The 22,150-nt window shown below is 40.5% G+C and overlaps 1 protein-coding gene across 1 annotated transcript in view; it reads right to left on the bottom strand.

Moving 5' to 3' along the window:
* The window catches only part of MBTPS2 (membrane bound transcription factor peptidase, site 2), a 1,092,578-nt gene that overhangs the window by 693,910 nt on the left and 376,518 nt on the right, over positions 1 to 22,150 (bottom strand). The window contains exon 6 of the mRNA XM_044072286.1: positions 20,666 to 20,784. Coding sequence (XP_043928221.1) covers positions 20,666 to 20,784 — 119 coding nt within the window. The remainder of the gene's footprint in view (positions 1 to 20,665; positions 20,785 to 22,150) is intronic.

Here is a 22,150-nt window from a genome sequence, read left to right as displayed (position 1 = left end):
GGTCGTCAGGGGCTGCGTAGGCACCTCACTGAAAACCAGAGAACAGGCGACAGGCCCAGCAGAGGCCTCGGAGTCTGGCTTGGTTCTAGGCTGCCTGTCCTTATCCTTGCGTTTTTTATGCATGCCGGTCGTCGGCTGCTCTGATGGCATGATATAATTAAATTTCCTATCAAAGTAATGTCGTGCAAAGTCAAAACGGCGTTTGATAGTTTGTTTATTAAACCTAGCACAAAACCAACAACCTGTGACGTCGTGCTCTGGGCCTAGGCAAGGAATACAATAAGAATGGAAGTCCTTATGAGGTATTTGCTTCCCACAAGAAATGCAAATGTTAACTTTTTCTGACATCGGACTGAGGCAAGAAAAGGTTCCCCAACGGGGTACTTAGCTTTATTGAAGACTTCGGACTGAAGTTCGATTTGAAAATCCCAGGTGTCGGCCGACTGGCACTTGCGAACTGCTTCTGCTTCGGGCACAGCACGGCAAGAAAGACTGAAGAAAATGGCGTCGGATGCCCACCCCTGGTGCACTGACGTCAGGGAGGAAGCGACAGCAACCGACACCGGACCAAGACTTTGGAACTCTGGCCGACTGCGGGACCGCCTGACGGCAGGATAACCCAAGTGTGATGACTGCAGCAGAGTAACACGATGAACATCCCTCATGTCCACACAATCGCACACATACCTAACCCGAGCCCTAACCCTAACTCACCTAACCCACCCTAACACTCACATCCACACAATCGCACACTTACCTGAATCCGACCCGTAACTTTCCACCACAGCACTGAAAATACCGAAGCAACAGAAACGGACAACCAAATTCTTTCCTTAGGAAAAAATTTGAGTTTCTGTTGCTTCGATATTTGTAACTTTCGCTATAATAAGGTCGATCAATCAGCGTTCACTTGTTTAAGTGTTCGCTGATCTAATATAGACCCTCTGTTTAGGGAGAGTATTGTATGGTAAGCACAAAGACTTAAATTTGTGATGAGCATCTGCAGGACCAGGATTGGTTAAAATGTTTAAGCAGTGGTTTAAAACAGAGTCTGGTGGAGAGTTTCATTTGTGTGGGGATACTATTCCAGAGTTCAGCAATGTATTGGGAATAGAGAGAGTCTCCTGCAACATTATTTAACTTACTTGTGAGTAGCAAGAATTTGTTACTAGAATGGAGGTCCCTTGCTTCATCTTAGGGCAGTAATAAGTTTCGTACTGCAGGGCATTTTTCTAGATGACAAATGAGTCTGTGTGCCGTTGTTAGTTGTGAACATGTTAGGCAGTTGTGTAGTTCAAGACAGTTTAATTGCTTTAAGCTATAATAATGGTGGGTCTTATGAGGGAGATTGGTGGCAAATTTAGCTATTTTATTATAGTGAGAGGCACGTTTATAGGGTTTTTCTTGCAGTATCTGTAAGGAATCCACTGATCCTATAAAGGGAGGTTAGTTTCTGGTGTGCAGGATATGGTGGTCACATTTGAAACTATCATCTGTTATAATGCCCAGAAGTTTACTGCGAGTTACAGTTTTAATGACAGCATTATTTACTGACTTTATGGTAAAGACTGCTTTTGATTTTGCCAACTTTTTGAGGTAAAATGCATTAACTTAAGTTTCTTGGGGTTGAGTAGGAGGTTTGAGTCTGAGCCAGATGTCTACAGAGGAGAGAGAGTTCTGGATAATGTCTTGGATTTTATTTATTGTTGAGGCTGCACATATTAATGTTGAGTCGTCTGCATACTGAACTAAATTAGCACGGTGACTGAAGGTGTGGAGGTTATTAATAAATATATTAAGTAGGACAGGACCTAGGATAGAGGCCTGAGGGAAACCTATATTAACTGGTTGAAAGGATGAGTAGGTTTGCCGCCATTTAATGGCTTGTTGCCTTCCAGATAGGTAACTAAGAAACCACGACAAGAAGTATTGTGAAAGTTCTATTGAGGGGAGTTGAATGAGTAGTTGCTGGTGCGAGACAGTATCAAATGCCTTTGACAAGTCTAAGAACATGGTGGACACAAAGCAGACCATTGTTTCTATGTTGGTTTATTATACTGGTAAAATGTAGTGGAGCAGTAGTGGTACAGTGCTGGGGCCTAAAACCATGTTGTGTTTCTGAAAGCAGGTTATTTGAGGTTAGGTATTACATCAGCTGCATATGGCTGCATTTCTCTAATATTTTGGAGAGAGGGAAGAGAATCGCCATTGGTCTGTTGTTATTAAACTCTGTAGATGTGCCGCCTTTGTGCAGTGATATGATGTAGGATTTTTTCCACAGTGACGAGATGCCTCTATCTGCTATGGACCTATTAATTAGTATGGACACAGAGAGGGTTATGACTTCTGTGGCCATTTTAGTTAGTCTGATGGTAGCTGGTCACAGCTACCGAAGTATTTTTTCAGTTTAAGGAGCAACTTCATTATGAGCGAGTTGGGTACTGGACTAAAACTGAAGAACTGTGGGTGGTTTTGGTTGGACAGGCATAGAGGGGGGCAGATGTATTAGTGTCCAAGAGAGAGATAATACTGATTGTATAAAGTAGGAAATAAACTGTGCGGGGAGTGGTGGTCTTGCCAGGGTGCAGCAGTTTATTTAGTGATGACCAAAAAAGTTTTGGGCTGTTTTGTCGTTTGTCTTCTAGGCTGGTATAGAATGTTTGCTTGTCCTATTTGACATGTAGTTTTGCAAGGTTTCTACGATGTCTATATTGTTGGAAGGCATTTTGAGTTCTATTTTTATACCAGTTTTTCCAGGCTTAATCCCTTTTTATCATGAGTTTTTTTGTTTGGTTTGTCAGCCGTGGTGCGGGGCTGGACTCTTCTCTTTTATTATGTACTGCTGCTATATTACTTAAGGTCTGCAAGAATATGTTATTAAAGTATTGTATAGCAGTAACTAGTGGCAGTGTTCTAAGTACATTCCAGTTACAGTGTTTTAGTGTTTCATTGAAAATATCCTTCCTGAAATTGATTGTATTTTGTATTTGATTATAGATATGTTTATTTAGGTTATAGTGAGTTATAATGGCAAATGTTGGTATGTGGTCACTAATAGTATCTGAGAGGCAGCCTGCTTTTTTCAGTGTTTCTGGTTTGTTTGTAAAAATCCAAGTCTAATGTTGAATGTCTCCCTGAAGTTTTACTGACTAGTTGGTGTGGTTATTAATTGTATGAAGTTGTACAAGTTTAGGAATTCAGTGGGGATAGTGGAATGTATGTTTAAGTCTCCAAGTATTATAATTTTATGGTTAATTTGTTGGGATATCCAATATAGGATATTTTCAACAGTATCAATGTTATTCCCTGGTGGTATATAAATTGCTGTTAAACATATAGCTTTCCTACTGTTGATTTTTTAGGAGCATTATTAGAAGTTCAGCATTGTTAATTTTGGGACTTTCCTGTGGAAGTTAGGTGGAGCTAGTAAAGATGTGCAGCAGGTAAGGGTGATAAAGGGTAAACAAGGGAAATGTACCCACAAGCGAGGAGAGTGTGTTGAGCAGATGGAAAGAGTACTTTGAGGGGCTGATGAATGAAGAGAATGAGAGGGAGAGAAGGTTGGATGATGTGCGGATAGTGAATCACGAAGTGCATTGGATTAGCAAGGAGGAAGTAAGGCTAGCTATGAAGAGGATGAAGAACAGAAAGGCTGTTAGTCCAGATGACATACCTGTGGAAGTATGGAGGTGTTTAGGTGAAATGGCAGTGGAGTTTTTAACTAGATTGTTTAATGAAATCTTGGAAAGTGAGAAGATGCCTGAGGAATAGAGAAAAAGTGTTTTGGTACCGATTTTTAAGAATAAGGGTGATGTGCAGAGCTGTAGTAACTACAGAGGGATTAAATTGATCAGTCACAGCATGAAGTTACGGGTAATAGTAGTGGAAGCTAGGTTAAGGGAGGTGATGATTAGTGATCAGCAGTATGGTTTCATGCCAGGAAAGAGCACTACAGATGAGATGTTTGCTTTGAGAGTGTTGATGGAGAAGTACAGAGAAGGTCAGAAGGAGTTGCATTGTCTCTGTGGATTTAGAGAAAGCATATGACAGGGTGTCTAGAGAGGAGTTGTGGTATTGTATGAAGAAGTCGGGAGTGTCAGAGAAGTATGTAAGCGTGGTACAGGATATGTACGAGGGTAGTGTGACAGCGGTGAGGTCTGCAGTGGGAGTGACGGATGCATTTAAGGTGGAGGTAGGATTACATCAAGGATCAGCTCTGAGCCCTTTCTTATTTGTAATGGTGATGGACAGGTTGACAGACGAGATCAGACAGGAGTCCCCATGGACTATGATGTTTGCAGATGACATTGTGATCTATAGTGAAAGTAGGGAACAGGTGGAGGAGACCCTGGAGAGGTGGAGATATGCTCTAAAGAGAAGAGGAATGAAGGTCAGCAGGACTAAGACAGAATGTGTGTGTGTGTGAATGAGAGGGAGGATAGGGGAATGGTGAGGATGCAAGGAGTAGATGTGGTAAAGGTGGATGAGTTTAAATACTTGGGATCAACAGTTCAGAGTAATGGTGAGTGTGGAAGAGAGGTGAAGAAGAGAGTACAGGCAGGATGGAGTGGGTGGAGAAGAGTGCCAGGAGTGATTTGTAACAGACGAGTACCAGTAAGAGTGAAAGGGAAGGTCTACAAGAGGGTAGTGAGACCAGCTATGTTATATGGGTTGGAGACAGTGGCATTGACAAAAAGGCAGGAGTCAGAGCTTGACATGGCAGAATTGAAGATGTTAAGATTTGCACTGGGTGTGACGAGGATGGACAGGGTTAGGAATAAGTATATTAGGGGGTCAGCCCAGGTTGGAAGGTTTGGAGACAAAGCCAGAGAGGCAAGATTACGTTGGTTTGGACATGTGCTGAGGAGGGATGCAGAGTATATTGGGAAAAAGACGCTAAGGATGAAGCTACCAGGTAACAGGAAAAGAGGAAGGCCTAAGATAAGGTTTATGGATGTGGTGAGAGAGGACATGCAGGTGGTTGGTGTGACAGAGCAAGATGCAGAGGACAGGAAGAAATGGAAACAGTTGATCTGCTGTGGCTACCCCTGACAGGAGCAGCCGAAAGAAGAAGCCTGTGGAAGTTAGGTGATGGTTAGGGATTTGTTTTATAGATGATTGCTACACCATCTGTACACTTGTTTTATCTGTCATGCCAGAGTACACTGTGTTGGGGGGGGGTGATCTCATTATCCTTTACTTTTTTTTTTTAACCAGGTTTCACTAGCTATGACTTCATCAGGACTGTACTCGACAAGGTAGGCATGTATGTCATAGATGTTATTGCACATACTTCTCAGGTTCATATTTAGTAAGGCGACTTTGGGTTCTGTTTTTTGTTGAGAATTAGGTGACTGGTTTATTTTGGGGTTGGAAGTGATGGTTCTATGAACAGTGGGACCTTGGTTGGGGTGAATATCTCTGCTAATTTTTTGAATGGATATTTTACATAGGGAAGAGTGCGGCCAGTTATATTTTGGTCTTGGTTTGCTTGATTTTAAATTTAGATACTTATGTTTTGAGATATTTATAGATAAATACATCAGATGTGGTTTCCTTGTAGAGATAGGGTACTATGGAAAAGACAGGCTGGGTAGATGTTTATATTCTTTGTGAGGATTGGTTGAAATCCCAAGTACATGAAGGAAGTGGATTTGATAATTGGTGACGAAGGCTAGCAGAGTGAGGAGGAATAGTAAAATAATCTGAGTTAGGGGCATCTTATTTAACTTGGGTTTTATTTTTGTTGGAAATTAGGACTAGAAAATGTCAGAATGGTACTGGGTTGGTTGTTCAGATGTAATGTGACAGTTATGAGGGCAAGGAGATGGACAGTTTGAGAGAGAGAGTCTTGGGTGGTAAACGAGAGTGGGTGTTACTATTGGGAGCAATTCTATTGATTGTTTTTCTTTTGGATGGAACTGATGGTGTTGGTTTGAGGAATGTGTGGGTAGTGCTATGGAAGTATAAATGCAGAGTAAGACCATGTGGGTAGGAATTGGGAGTAGTATATGTGAGCTGAGTGAGTCCAGGCTTTAGCAAGGCCGAACAAAATGGGTTGAAAACTTGACAAAGAGACTGTGAAAAACAATTTGTGACTGGACTTACACAGCCACAAATCTGCTGGTTTTAAATCTCCTGAACTATAGTCTTCTTAAGAGCAGCATAATTTCGACTACACTGCTTAGCAGGATTTTGCACCCCTCCCCCAAAGTTTGAAAGTATGCCATGGATAGCACTTGTACATACAGTTTATGAATTTAAACAAACATCTAAAAGGACTAACAACCCTGTCATAAAACATACTAAAACTGCTTGAACTGGGGCACAGCTAACTGATAGTTCATGGAAATACAGGCTACCTACATGAGTCTCCACATTCACTATCATATGTTCTTATATCAGTTTACTCTGTTACCTGATTGTTTCCAGTCCCTTCGTAAGAACAACTAACAGGGTCTCTGTTCGTTTCATCCCTCACCCTGCCCCCAATTCCCACCCGGCCCCAGTGGTCCTAATTTTATTGCACACACAACCCCCCCCCCCATCTTTCCAACAGCCAACCTCGACACTAAACCCAGCACTACCTCCTCCATCACCCCACCACTATCACTCCTCCTCAGCTAACATGTATAAGCATACCATACCTATGCTCACTGCATGAACTCTCCTTGCATATCTTACATCCTACCAAAACTCCATCATTCCCCCACTCAACCACTACCACTGTACTACTACTCACTCATGTCTCACCCTCACTCAGCTCTCCTCCCACCAACTCAAGAACCATCCCTATGCACCCCCAACATATTCTATCAACTATATTACTCAAACAAAAAACATCCCTACAACTTAACACAGTAACCCTCCCACCATGCCTATTATCCACAGAGCACAATCATAAAGTTTCCCTAATAAACAAACACATTAAAAAACTGAGAAAACTAATAACCTCATGCATATCAAAACTAGCCCTAAGTGGAGACACCCATCCCAACCCTGGCCCCGCCATCTACAACCCCACTCCTCATAGTCAGACTAGAAACGACAAATTCTCCAAATCACAGCCTAAAAATTAGAAGTATATTCAACAAGGTCCATGAACTCCATGCCACCCTAAACTCGTACTCCCCAGATACAGTCATCCTGACAGAAACCTGGCTAAAACCTCACATTACCAGTGAGCAAATCCTCCCTAAATGTTACGGCATACTAAGAATAGACAGGCTAAACAAGAAAGCAGGCGGTATAGCTATAATATTTAAACAGCATCTAAACATCCAGATCTTAAAATCATCAGCTCCACAAATCGGCAATGAATAAATAATATATACCAACCTCAAAATAAACCAAAATAAAACCATCAACATAACTGGATGCTACTTCCCACCTGGTCAAAACATCCCTCCACTAGAAAACCTCCTCAGCTGGACTACCCACCATCTCCCCCAAGAAACTATACCCATCATCTAAACCTTCATGGGTTCACCCAACTAGACCAGTCACCAACCAGGATAAATAAAAACTCCAACAAGCACACTACCCTGGATTGGATACTAGTCAGTAAGAGCCCCCAGTCATATACAGCAGGCTGGTTATCAGATAGCCTCAGTGATCACTCCCCAACATTCCTACTCAAAAAACACCTATACCAATTTAAACCTGTCATCTACCAGCAGATACGTAAAAAACTAAACTTTAACCCACTCACATTCATCTCATCCCTCAAAGAATGTAACTGGCATCCTCTAAAGTACCGCAGTCTTGACGACGCAGTTGAATTTTTTAATACTATCTTCCTGAGCATCCTCAATTACTATGCCCCCATAAGACTTTCCAGAACCAAAGCACAACCCTCCCCATGGCTACAGAAAACCACAAAGTCAGAAATGAAAAACAAGGATAAAGCCTGGGAGCACTGGCACAAAACCAAAACCTCCTCAACTAGACAGAAATTCCTAGAATTACGCAATAGAGTCAAAAAGCTAATAAAACAGGACAAATTCCAGTACTACCAGTCTGCCCAAGACTCCTCCCAATACAACCCCAAACAATTCTGGTCCTCCATAAACTGCATCCTCCACCCAGGTAAAGTCAGTACCCCTCCTCCTAACATCCCTCACTCCTCCAAAAATATTGCTACCTCATTCAACATACACTTCACACAAACCATACTATCATTAGCTAGACAACACAACCCCCTTCCCCTACACCCCACACCTTCAACTAGTAATCTCCTCACTGTCTTCTCTTTTTCTCCTGTTCCGACCTCCAACATAAAAAAACTCTTAACTAAACTTAAGCCCACCAAATTAGCAGCAGATAACCTCCCAAGTGAATACCTACAGATCGCAGCTGATGCTCTAGCCAATCCAGTATCCATCTTGATTAACTGATCTCTGTCAGAAAGTTACGTTCCCACTCTATGGAAAGTATCACATATAATTCCCCTCCACAAAGGCGGCCCCCTCCACAGAACTAACCAATTATCGCCCCATAGCTATTCTCTCCCCACTCTCCAAAATACTAGAGAGATGCATCCATTCTCAGGTCTCAGACTACCTCCTTACTAATACTCAACATGGTTTCCAACCAAACCACACCACCACTGCCTTACTCTCCTTTACTAACACTATCCTTCAGCATAAAAACAACGACTCTCTCTCTTCTGCTACTTTCCTAGACCTATCTAAAGCATTCAACATGGTCCCACACAAACAACTCATCTCTGTCCTCAATAACTTATCCTTCTCTCAATCAGTCACCAACTGGTTTCAGAGTTACCGCCAACAATCCGTTGTATGGCAGAATGACATATCTCCCCAACTACCTGTCTCTATAAGGTTCTCCAAGGATCCATCTTTGGACCCCTACTCTTCTCTATTTTCACCAATAATCTAGCCTCTGCCACCAAACATGGCACACTCATACAACAAGCAGATGACTTAACCATCATCTGCTCAGCCCAGTCCCTACCCAAACTGCAAAAAGTCACACATGAAGCCTTTTCCTCTGTTGAAACTTGGTTATCCGATGCCCAATTAATACTCAACCCAAACAAAACTAAACTACTCATCTTCCAACCCAGCAAACATACTCAAAACAACTCTCACTTTAACATCACAGCAAAAGACACCACAGAACACGCCAAATTGCTAGGAGTGGAAATAGACAATAAATTAATTTGACATTCACATATCCAAGACCATAAAAAAGTCCACAAAAAACTAGGAGCGTTATACAGAAATAAGCAACTTCTCATCAAAGCAGCAAAGATTTCAGTAGCAAATTCTCACCTTATCTCCACCCTACTTTATGCCTCTCCAATATATACCAACCTAACGCAATGCAATCTAAACAAGCTCGAGACCTGCTACAACAAAATCGCCAAATTCACCACAGGGGCCTCCTACTGTAGTCACCACTGTCTCTCACTTACTGAACTGGGCTGGCTTGAACTCCCTCACCTCCTTCAATGGTATAAACTCGCACTCACCCACAAACTAGTAAGCCATCCACTAAAAGTCCCATCCCTCCAGAATCTACTCCAACCCGATTGCACCACCAGACCACTAAGATCCAGCAACAAAAATCACTTGCAGATCACTAAAGCCAATAACTCTGCTGGAAGCACGATTCTCTTTCACCATAGCCAAATTATGGAACTCCCTCCCACCCACAATTACCTCTGTACCATCATGCACCCACTTCAAAACTTTACTAAAAGCACACCTAAAAACATGCTGGCTATGCCCTTGCAACTCCCCCTCTAATATCACCCACCCCATCCATCCACTACCTTTCCTTCCACCCCACTAACTACCTCGATTATAGCAAGCTCGGATGCTCATAAGCCTAACTACTTATTATACAGCAGGAACTTCTTATTGTAACAACTGTTATGTACTTCGCAGATTATAAAGATTCTAGTTGTCTACTGATGTATTATATTCTTCATCTGTAACTATGTTTGTAATTTTTAATTGCTATGTAAATCCAATGTAACTACTGTCTGTATATTTTAACTGTGGAGCTTTTCTCCCAGGGCCTCCACTGAAAATGGACCTATGTCCAGTCGGACACTCCTGGTCAAACAATCTAAATAAATAAATACAATGACATTTCCAAGGCAGCTTTATTGTCCCATCCAAGTATGATGTACTTCAACTAATGCTGTCTTCCACTCAACACTCAGAGATGCATCAATTGGTCTTCTGGACCCCAGCTTATACATATTCACTAACGCACTTCTCCTGATGGGAGATGGACTCCATCCAGTCTGTTTAATGTTTGAAGCCATTACCCAGCAGCTGCCCTGAATACCCCTTCTTCTCCTTTCCCAACATCACCTAAACGAAGCTGTAGTTTCAGTGAGAAATCTAGCAATTCACCAAATGCAGGTTTGGCAGCCGTCTCATTATCTAATGGAAGTAACTGAAGCCTTCCGTAATCACAAGTTTGCCGAATGCTGGGGTACAGCAAGTAACAGGATATGTAACCTATGAGTTGATATATTTAGGTCCATGGGTTTGAAGATGGGACTTCTTTCCATAACATGTATAACATTTTCTTTAGATTAAAAGAATACATACTGCTGACAGATTTGTTTCAATGACACAATGATCAGTTACCTGCCAATGAACTGCATTGTACCCATTTTAATGTATACCACCTGCACAGTAGTAGATTTTGATGTTCAGACTAAACTGGGCCACCTAATCTGCAAACTGCAGCACCTTCTTCTAGCCCAATACCTTTCTACTCAACATAATGTCATCACTCCCCTCAGACTACTTTGTGTACCCATATCTCCCCCCCCCCGTTTCTTCTGAACACAGCCACAATCTGTTGAGCTTCTCCTAATATTGTGACCCTTCCAGCTCTCTCCCCATTTATGTTGCCTTCCACTGAACCACTTCAGAAATACTAACATCTATATCCTTCACACAATTACAGGAGATACAAGACAAATCAAACATAAGGCTATGCGTGCCTTGCCAGTACCCACCCACAGACTCTACCACTTTCTGCAAGAAGACAATGCCAGTGAGTCCTGCTGTAAATTTAAGGGCACTCGGCCAACAGGTCAACTATGTTTTAAAGGATGACAGGGAATCTCACTGCTTGACATGCAGTGGAGGAGTCTATTCCACATCAAGGACAGGCGCTGGGTGATTAACCTCTCTCCCTCCCTCTCTCTCTCTCAAACTCTAGTTGTTTATTTATTGATGAAGGTTTAGATCTTTGGTTCCAATGTTGGCAGCACAATTTGATTTGTTGAGGAAAAGGAGGTTGAGAATAACAGGATGTCTAAGGGCACAGTAAAGTAGACAGGTCTCTCCTCAGCAGCCTGGATGACACTGTGTACAAAGATAAGTACTCCAGTCTTTCTGGTAGCAAATGTTTTTGAGACCTGAGATCCTTTTCATGAGGAACATCTCTGTTTTTTCATGTTTTTTAATATGTCTCACCAGGTACAAGCCAAAGGGTGTAGACTAGGGCAGAATACACAGGAAGAAAGAATTCCCTAGTTTTTAGGTGAGATGCCCTTGGCGGTTAGTTGTGAAATGTAGGATTTCCTAACTACAGTTAGCTACCTCTCCTTTGGTCTCATCGTGTACTGTCAACCTATGTGCCCAGATCCCTGATCACAGATTCATATAATAAAAGGGGTGTTTTTAGTGCAGCAGAATGCAGAGCGTTTCTTTTTCTTGAAGAAGATGATGCTATTGCATTTTGGTAATCGGTTTCTATCACTAAGAATAGAATTTAATTAGTTTGTTTTGGTGGCATATGTATCCAAATGGAATTTAAAAAACAACATCCAACTTGCAGTCGCCAGCAAACTTTGTTAAAGTGAGATCACCATTATTAGTTTGGAGGTCAGAAAAATCGATGCCAAGCAGAAGGGGGCACAGCAGAGATCCCTAGAGGAAACTACTGGGCACATTCTCGCTGGACGAGGATGCATCACACACTCTGAAAGGGTGTGTTCTATCCTTAAGCCAGTTGGCTATCCATCTTACCACTTCAGGATTTATTTTAAGGCCATCAATCTTCTAAAAGTTTTCCGGACAAAAGCAAAGAACTTCCAGATGGTCCTTACTAGTTGGTTTAGTGGCACTATGACTCTTTCTTCTCTCCTAGATTCCACTCCCTTTGTTGTACAGTCTATCATCCAAATGGCTCTTGTTGCTACTCTCCTATTTTACTTCTGTTGTTTTATTATTTGCTGCAACCAACAAACCATTCTCTTCCTTTGTTCTTAAATATCAATGGAAAACCTCAACAAAACAACACCTTAAAATAATCTGTCCTCATCCCATAAACAGTGCAAACCTGGAGGATGGTTATATTAATAAAGAGGGTGGCATTTTTGTAAATAACATCTGGTGAGATGGCACTTCACTGAAGTTGCCCACAACATACATGGTCAATCGCCTGACTCCACAGACTTTCCAGTCTGTCTAGTCTGATCTGAATGCAAATCAGCCTATGGTTCCGTAGATGTTCTTTCCTCTGACCTCAACTGTCCTTCCCCCATTTTCAAAACTGACAGCAAAAACTTTCACCCTGTTTACTATGCCCACTATTACTTATGCATATACTGGAAGGGTGAGATCCAGAAATGACAGTAGTGGAGCACCATTAGCTATCTCATTCTCCACTGATTTCACTCCTCTTATTACCAGTTTCTATATCCTGTCTCTCAACCAGCTCACTACTCATGTGCACAGTCCATCATATTCTTTTTAACTTGCTATCAGCCTCTGGAGCAGTAATGAATTACAGGCTTTAGTGATGTCTAGTCATATCTCATCCACTGCACTGCAACAGACACATTTCCTTTGCTACACAGTCATAAAAGAGGATAGGACTGGTCTGAGAACTTCTTTGGCTGTAATACCACTCTGACCTTTCTCAACTATTCCATTTATTACCTCACTGACTACTAATATTGGGAAAATTGCACTGTAAACTTCAGGTGTACCTTTGAGTCATCCTTATTTTAAAGGTACTATTGTGACCTACTATCAATTATCTAGTATTCAATGTCCCTTAGGGTTCTATCAAGTAGCTCTGTGACAGATCTGCTAAACTTCTGCAGCCCTCTTAAGTATCCTAGATGACATCCCATCTAGACTACAGGTCTAGGCCTCTCTGAGGACATTTAGTTCCTTTACCACCTACCTGCTAATTTCTCCATTAATTCATTTATTCTCATACCATTCCCTCACCTCCTTTTTTATCCAAGCTGACATTCTTCCTTTATTCTTACCTGTGAATACTGAGAAGATATTTATTATATGAAAAATGCACAACTGCTACATGAATGCAATGCAATGCAGATGAAAGATTAAAATGAGTTTCTTACACAGATAAGCACAATAACAGATAACTGGCTAAGAATAACTATTTGAGCCTGTCACTATTACCACCAAGGTAGCATCATCACAAAATACAACTACAAAAAAAGTAACAAAACACTCAATATTCAAGCAAATTGTAAATGACCCACTGACACACAGTTATGGCTCTCATATTGTTTTGGTTACACCATTACTGAATAAATTCAATGGAAATAAAATTCTAACAGCCACAGTACCAGAGGCAAAACCTTATTCCATCAAGGTATTGCAAAAATGTGTCACCATATTTACAGGTGTGTACATGCTCTATATATCCTAAATAAGTCTACAATGACTCAGAGAGATGAAACATTCAAGAAGTCAAGATCATAAAATGGAGCTACATTAAATTTTAACACTGATTGTGCAAGACACCACACTGCCTATACACCACCCATAGTACAATCTGTGCAAGTAGCATTACAGTATCCCTCCTGCACTGCACCTATTGACAGGCTATAATCAGCACAGTTAAATCTAATCACAACACTTAAGTGCAGTAGTTACGTAGCTAGAATGCTTATATATTAAAATCCATATAACTGGGAATTACATCAGCTACTTCTTATAAGATCTCTCATCAAAGGTGTCAGTTGCGAGGTAAGGCATTTCTATTTAAAGTAGAGATGTGTGAAGTTATAGAATAAATAAAATCAGAAAACAATGCCCTGTGTAATAGCACAGTTTTGTTTGTCCATTTAGCAGCACACTCCAGTTCTTCTGATTCAGCTGGTGTTACAAAAACAGCTTCATCAGGAAAATCTCTTTATCTTATACCCACTAATAATATCGCCAACAGCAAAAAATCCCAGCTAGTCAAAATGCCATGTAATAATTACACAGATAAATCAATACAAATTATTTAACCTAATAACAAACAACAAATCCATCTATTTAATTTCGACCACATACAAGTGACACCTTAGAAAAAAATATATTTCTAAAAATATGTATTATGTTAAACAGTTTCACCACAGGGTGGCAGGCCAACACAACACTTAACTTATTTCTCCAACACTGTTTCCTTTTATAAGCTTTTTTAATCTTAGAACCTATTCATTTTTATAACTGTTCACAAGCAAAAGTAGGCAACAAAAATAAACAGTCCAGCAGAAAAGAAGTAAAATGATTCAGAATTCCACAGTAACATCCACGTTAGTGCTAACATCAAATAAATTTGGTTGGATATATTCTTATTTGTGTTATCTTTTAGCTGTTGCTCAGTCCAGTAGATATTACCGTAGAATTTTTATAACTGTATATAACAAATCAGAAGCCACCCACTCCTTCCAGTAAACATAATGAGTTAATCTCAATAAAACAAACTCCAACCAGATTTTTTACTGATAAATGTCTATAAATACATTCGACTATGCCTTGTTCACAGAGGCTAGTCTAAAAAATTCTATTAGTTTTTCCCTATGAAAGAATTTACACATGTAAAAAAAAAATGTGCTTAGACTGACAAAGTGCAAAATCTAAAATTCCTTCTCTACAAACTCACTGTTAAAATTTTTAGCTTGTCTGACATATGTAAAGTTTGCATAATGACCACACAATCAGCACTTTCATCCTATATTTATTACACACATAATGACGTTGTTTAATGTACTGTGGCTTCTAACTGCTCTCATAGTTATTGTTTTTCTTTTTTTCATTTCTAAATATTATTCCATTTTATCACTCACCAGTAAATTCCTTCTCTACAAACTCACTGTTAAAATTTTTAGCTTGTCTGACATATGTAAAGTTTGCATAATGACCACACAATCAGCACTTTCATCCTATATTTATTACACACATAATGACGTTGTTTAATGTACTGTGGCTTCTAACTGCTCTCATAGTTATTGTTTTTCTTTTTTTCATTTCTAAATATTATTCCATTTTATCACTCACCAGTCTTGAGGATGGAGTTACTATGTAAACTGTGAAGATATTGCCACACTGTCTGAATGTTGTTGACTCCAGGGATGTAGTCTTTATAAATCTATCTTCCTGGAATTCCTGTTTTTTTAAATAAATTCTACCTGCCCATTAATGGTTATCTAGTTAATTCACAACAAAACATGTTTCCAAAAAAAAAAAAATGTTTCACTTAGCTCAATGTCTTACTCATTTCCCCTTCATTTGAAAAACAGGTTATGCAGTCAAACTGAGATTTTGGTGCACTTCCAAGATGCATTGTGGATGTCAGATATTAAATATCAGCAATGTATTATGAAATTATTTATTCCTAACATCCATGTTCCAAACATATAAAATCCTCTATCTGAAATGAAATAAAAAAGATCAATAGTTTCTTTCCTTTTTGTCAACATCTGTAATTAAAGAGATGTTCTTTTTAGCTGAAAAACATCATAATCTTCTTCATCTTTCGGCTGTTCCCGTTAGGGGTCTTCACAGCAGATCATCTGTTTCCATTCCTTCCTGTCCTCTGCATCTTGCTCTGTCACACCAACCACCTGCATGTCCTCTCTCACCACATCCATAAACTTTATCTTAGGCCTTCCGCTTTTCCTGTTACCTGGTAGCTTCATCCTTAGCATCTTTTTCCCCAATATACTCAGCATCCCTCCTCAGCACATGTCCAAACCAACGTAATATTGCCTCTCTGGCTTTGTCTCCAAACCTTCCAACCTGGGCTGACTCTCTAATATACTTATTCCTAACTCTGTCCACCCTCGTCACACCCAGTGCAAATCTTAACATCTTTAACTCTGCCACATCCAGCTCTAACACCTGCCTTTTTGTCAATACCACGGTCTCCAACCCATGTAACATAGCTGGTCTCATTACTCTCTTGTAGACCTTCCCTTTCACTCTTACTGGTACTTGTCTGTCACACATCACTCCTGACACTCTTCTCCACCCATTTCATCCTGCCTGTACTCTCTTCTTCACCTCTCTTCCACACTCACCATTACTCTGAACTACTGATCTCAAGTATTTAAACTCATCCACCTTCGCCACCTCTACTCCTTGCATCCTCACCATTCCCCTATCCTCCCTCTCATTCACACACGCACACATTCTGTCTTAGTCCTGCTGACCTTCATTCCTCTTCTCTCTAGAGCATATCTCCATCTCTCCAGGGTCTCCTCCACCTGTTCCCTACTCTCACTACAGATCACAATGTCATCTGCAAACATCATAGTCCACGGGAACTCCTGCCTGATCGAGTCTGTCAACCTGTCCATCACCATTACAAATAAGAAAGGGCTCAGAGCTGATCCTTGATGTAATCCCACCTCCACCTTAAATGCATCCATCACTCCCACACAGACCTCACTGCTGTCACACTACCATCGTACATATCCTATACCACTCTTACATACTTCTCTGACACTCCCGACTTCCTCATACAATACCACAACTCCTCTCTAGACACCCTGTCATATGCTTTCTCTAAGTCTACAAAAACACAATGCAACTCCTTCTGACCGTCTCTGTACTTCTCCGTCAACACTCTCAGAGCAAACATCGCACCTGTAGTGCTCTTTCCCGGCATGAAACCATACTGCTGATCACTAACAATCACGTCCCTTCTTAACCTAGCTTCCACTACTCCTTCCCATAACTTCATGCTGTGACTATCAATTTAATCCTACTGTAGTTACTACAGCTCTGCACATCACCGTTATGCTTAAAAATTGGTACCAAAACACTTTTTCTCCACTCCTCAGGCATGCTCTCACTTTCCAAAATTTCATTAAACAATCTGGTTAAAAACTCCACTGCCATTTCATCTAAACACCTCCATGCTTCCACAGGTATGTCATCTGGACCAACAGCCTTTTCACTCTTCATCATCTTCATAGCTATCCTTACTTCCTCCTTGCTAATCCACTGCACTTCATGATTCACTATCCCCACATCATCCAATATTCTCTTCCTCTCATTCTCTTCATTCATCAACCCCTCAAAGTACTCTTTCCAACTGCTCAACACACTCTCCTCGCTTGTAAGTATGTTTCCCTCATTATCCTTTAGCACCTTTACCTGCTGCACATCTTTCCTAGCTCGGTCCCTCTGTCTAGCCAATCAGTACAGCTCCTTTTCTCCCTCCTTCATGTCCAACCTTTCATACAACTCTTCATATGCCATATCCTTAGCCTTCGCCACCTCTCGCTTTGCCATGCACCCAATCTCCTTATACTAAAGTCTACTTTCTTCATCTCTCTGACAATCCCACTTCTTTGCCAACCTCTTTCTCTGTAAACTCTCCTGTACTTCCTCATTCCACCATATCTCCTTGTCGTCCTTCCTCTGTCCAGATGTCATACCAAGCAGATTTCTAGCCATCTCCCTTACTAGCTCTGCTGTAGTCACCCAGCTATATGATAACTTTTCACTGCCACACAGTGCCTGTCTTAACTCTTCCCTGAACTCCACCTCAGAATTACCCTTTTTCAATTTCCACCATTTGATCCTTGGTGCTGCCCTCACACTCCTCTTCTTGGTCACCAACGTTATCTTACAAATCACCATGCCATGCTGCCTAACTACACTTTCCCCGGTCACCACTTTACGGTCTCCAATCTCCTTCAAACTGGCCCTCCTACATAAGATATAATCCACCTGTGTGCATCTTCCTCCACTCTTGTATGTCACCCTATGCTCCTCCCTCTTGTTAAAATATGTATTAACCACAGCCATGTCCATCCTTTTCGCATAATCCACTACCAACTGACCTTCTGCATTCCTTTGTTTAACACCATACCTACCCATCACTTCCTCATCCCCTCTGTTCCCTTCACCAACATGCCCATTGAAATTTGCTCCAATCACCACTCTCTCACCCTTGGGTACAATCATCACCACTTCATCCATCTCACTCCAAAATTTTTCTTTCTCGTCCATCTCACACCCAACTTGTGGAGCATATGCACTAACAACATTCATTATTACAACATCAATATCCAGTTTCATAACATCACTCTATCCGACACTCTTTTCACCTGCAAAACACTCTTAGCATACTGTTCCTACAGGTTAACTCCTATGCCATTTCTCCTCCCATCCACACCATGATAAAACAATTTGAACCCACCTCTGATGCACCTAGCCTTACTCCCTTTCCATCTGGTCTCTTGCACACACAATAGACCAGCCTTCCTTCTGTCCATTATATCGGCTAGCTCTCTCCCTATAGCAGTCATACTGCCAACATTCAAAGTTCCGTATTAAATATCAGCAATATATTATGAAATTATTTATTCCTAACATGCATGTTCCAAACATATAAAATCCTCCATCTGAAATGACATAAAAATCAATAGCTTGTTTCCTTCTTGTCAACGTCTGTAATTAAAGATATGTTCTTTTTAGCTGAAAAACCTATTGGCACCAATCAAATGCATACAGTGTTACGACAGTATTGAGCTAAGTCAAACAGCATCACATGATATGTATTCCTGAAGGACAGAGGCTAGAACATTATTTATTTTACATTTGTTGACCGGGATAGTCCGTCTGGGTGTGAGCCCATTTTCAGCGGAGGCCCGGGGAGAAAAGCTCCAATAAAACAAGAACAACATTGACAGGTACAGTGTCGGTTTTACATAGAATTTAACAGAAATATCTAGAGACAATAGAGAAAGTAAAATATACAGTAGGCACTTTAGTGAAAAGGAGAACGTTATTATAGCAATAACCCACGCCTGGGTGTGGGTAATGCTGGTATTACCCACGGTTGGTGTGGTTTGGTCCCGAGGGGGAAGCCCGAGTGACCAAACAAAGCAAACCGTGGGTAAATACAACATTACCCACACCCAGAAGTGGGTTATTGTTATTATACCATGACATTATTTAAGAAAAGAAACTATTACTTTTCTTAAATAATGGCATAGTATAATGCCTGTTTACTGCCCTTCCGCAGATGTCTGGCATCCGGCAGTTCTGATGTACCGCGTGCCTGCGCAGTACATCAGAGTTGAGCAAAAGCAACGGAGAAAGCAAGATCTCTGTTGCTTTTTACTGTTTTACTATGTTAAATGGGTTTAACATAGCGAGACAGTTTTAAAATAAGCAACGGAGATGTCCGTTGCTTATTTTAAACTGTCTCGCTATGTTAAACCCATTTAACATAGCGAAATAAAAAGCAACGGAGATCTTGCTTTCTCCGTTGCTTTTTAAACCTGTCTCGCTATGTTAAATGGGTTTAGCATAGCGAGGCAGCTTTTAAAAAAGCAACGGAGATCTCCGTTGCTTATTTTAAAGCTGTCTCGCTATGTTAAACCCATTTAACATAGCAAGACAGTGTTTTAAAAGTAGAGTTATACTAATGGAAAAAAGTCCAGGTGACCGGACCTTTTTCCATTAGTATAACTCGATTTACAATGTGCACGCTGGCCAATCAGCGTGCACGTTTTGGGGGGGGTCATGGTATAATACAATATAGTAAAGTCATATTTATATATATATATATATATATATATATATATATATATATACATACATACATACATATATCTCTATATAAATTTTTTTTGAGGGCAGGTGTCCATCTTTAGTTGATCATTTGAGCATACTTTAATACGTGTACATATGTATACCCTTACAAAAAAAAAATAAATAAATTATCAAATTATACTCTTATTGTAGGTAGCTGACAGATGGTGTTAACAAGTGGGAGTGGGGTATACCTGGAGCCTATAAAATTTAGAGGATAAAATTTGATGTGGGCTTATGTGGTACTATGTCACAACACAAACAAATGTGGTCAAACGGGAAGCATACATCTAACCAATGCACAATCTGCATGCCATTAGAAGCTAATCAGTGTGAAAATTATTGCAGATCTACATTACTGCTCACCCTTCTCATACTTTACCGTCCAACTCTATTAATAACAGCCTTGCTGGTCTGCAGTTGTCAGTCATCATCAGATTGTTGTCTTGCATTTTTAGAGCATTCACTCAAAGAAGACAAGGTCTAAATGTAATCTGGAGGCATCTGCATCGTTCAATCCTATTTCAAATGGATTCCAGACAATACAGTTTTTTGCTGGTCCAGTTTTATCTTAGTTGTTACATTTCCGTAAAAAAAACTCTCATGGGAAACTAAACTCACAAAGCAAAACAAAGCAGAAAGACTATCACTGACCGAGAGACACAGATCTCAGACAGTGATGTTTAACTTCTTCTTTTTATTAGTACAAAGTGCACATTATATGATGCCTGAATAAAAAAAATGCAGCTGTCAACATCTTTAAACCCAACAGTGACTGGAATAAACAGAGATACTGGTATTACCTCTACAACTTCTGTGACCAAGGCACCCAGTCCTGTTGAATACAGAGGGTAGAGTAGCAGAGGCAGAAGAAAAAGAACCACTAAAGTTGCTGCTCCAAGAACAAAATTGTGCCAGACACCTGCAATCAAAGCCAAGACAGGATTTGTAGACTTCAGCAATGCTAATGAAATTAGAAATATCAAATGAAAAAACTTGTTAACTACACATTAAGTATAGACTGCTTATACTGAATAACAGTGTGACATACAATAACATGTAATCAGTTTATATACACTTCTTTACCACATTTGTTCAGGTATGTCACACCAGAAGCTATCCACTATCCTTAACGCAAGCCCTAACCCTCAGGTCCGTAACCATTCTCAAGTGGTGTTTGCGAAAGTGCACTTACGGTGAAGTGCACTTACGCATTAGTGGGAATCTGCTACTGGATTTCGAAATAGTGTAACTTCGATCTCCAGTAGTAGACACATACATACATATAACCAGCCATAGCCCTTTTTCCCATTTTTGCACATGGGGTTGAGGTGTCACATCAACAGCAACAATCATAGTTGTGTCTATGTGAGTGTGTGTGTGTGTGTGTGTGTGTGTGTGTGTGTGTGTGTGTGTGTATGTATAGACTAAATATCTATATGTGTGTTTATGTGTACATACAGATAAACATACACATATGAAAAAAAAAACAAAGCCACACTAATGAGCATTCACTTTATTCTACATGCAAAAATATACATACTCACTAGTTTATTACTGTCAACTTACTGTGTTTTTTGCCATATTCTGTGAACAAACACACTATCCCAACAGGTCAAAAATTTGTTTTATAGTTTCGATTCTTCTCTCTCTCTCTCTCTCACACACACACACACACACACACACACACACACACACACACACACACACACACATATGTATTGTGGGTTTCACTACAGAATGTCGAGTTACTGAAAACCGAACTTCATATGCTCGAGACCATATGATCAAGTTTTTAGAAACACAAAACTGTGAAGTGAAATAAAAATTAAAAAAGTCAAACACATCGTTTATGCAGGGGGGCAAGCCCCCCTGCACACCCCCCCATTTAAGTATACCAACTCCGAGATCGCGCTTCAGTGGGGAAAAGGGAAATCCACGTTCCGTGCTGTATGCAGAAGCGCAGAATGGGAGCTTTCCCTTTTCCTTGCTATCGTGCGATCACGGAGATTGTATATTTAAGTAGGGAGGGTGCAGGGGAACTTGCCCACCTGCAAAAAAACTTATTTTTAACTAAGTTAAAGTATTTTTTTCAAAACTTCACAATTTCGAGTTTCTGAAAACTTGATCATATGGTCTCGAGCATATGAAGTTCGAGTTTTCAGTAACTCAACATTCTGAAGTGAAACCGTATTGTGATATAGTAGAGTTAGAAGGCCTGTCATTCAATGAGATGGCCTTTACGTGGAGACAAAGTCATCCTAAGTCTTCCATAAAATGGCAAAGAA

Source organism: Protopterus annectens, chromosome 5.part0 (genome assembly GCF_019279795.1).
Source record: "Protopterus annectens isolate FY-2018-M chromosome 5.part0, PAN1.0, whole genome shotgun sequence".
NCBI classification, from domain to species: Eukaryota; Metazoa; Chordata; order Ceratodontiformes; family Protopteridae; genus Protopterus; species Protopterus annectens.
Note: the sequence above shows the minus strand (reverse complement) of the source record. Positions and strands in the feature narration are given on the sequence as shown.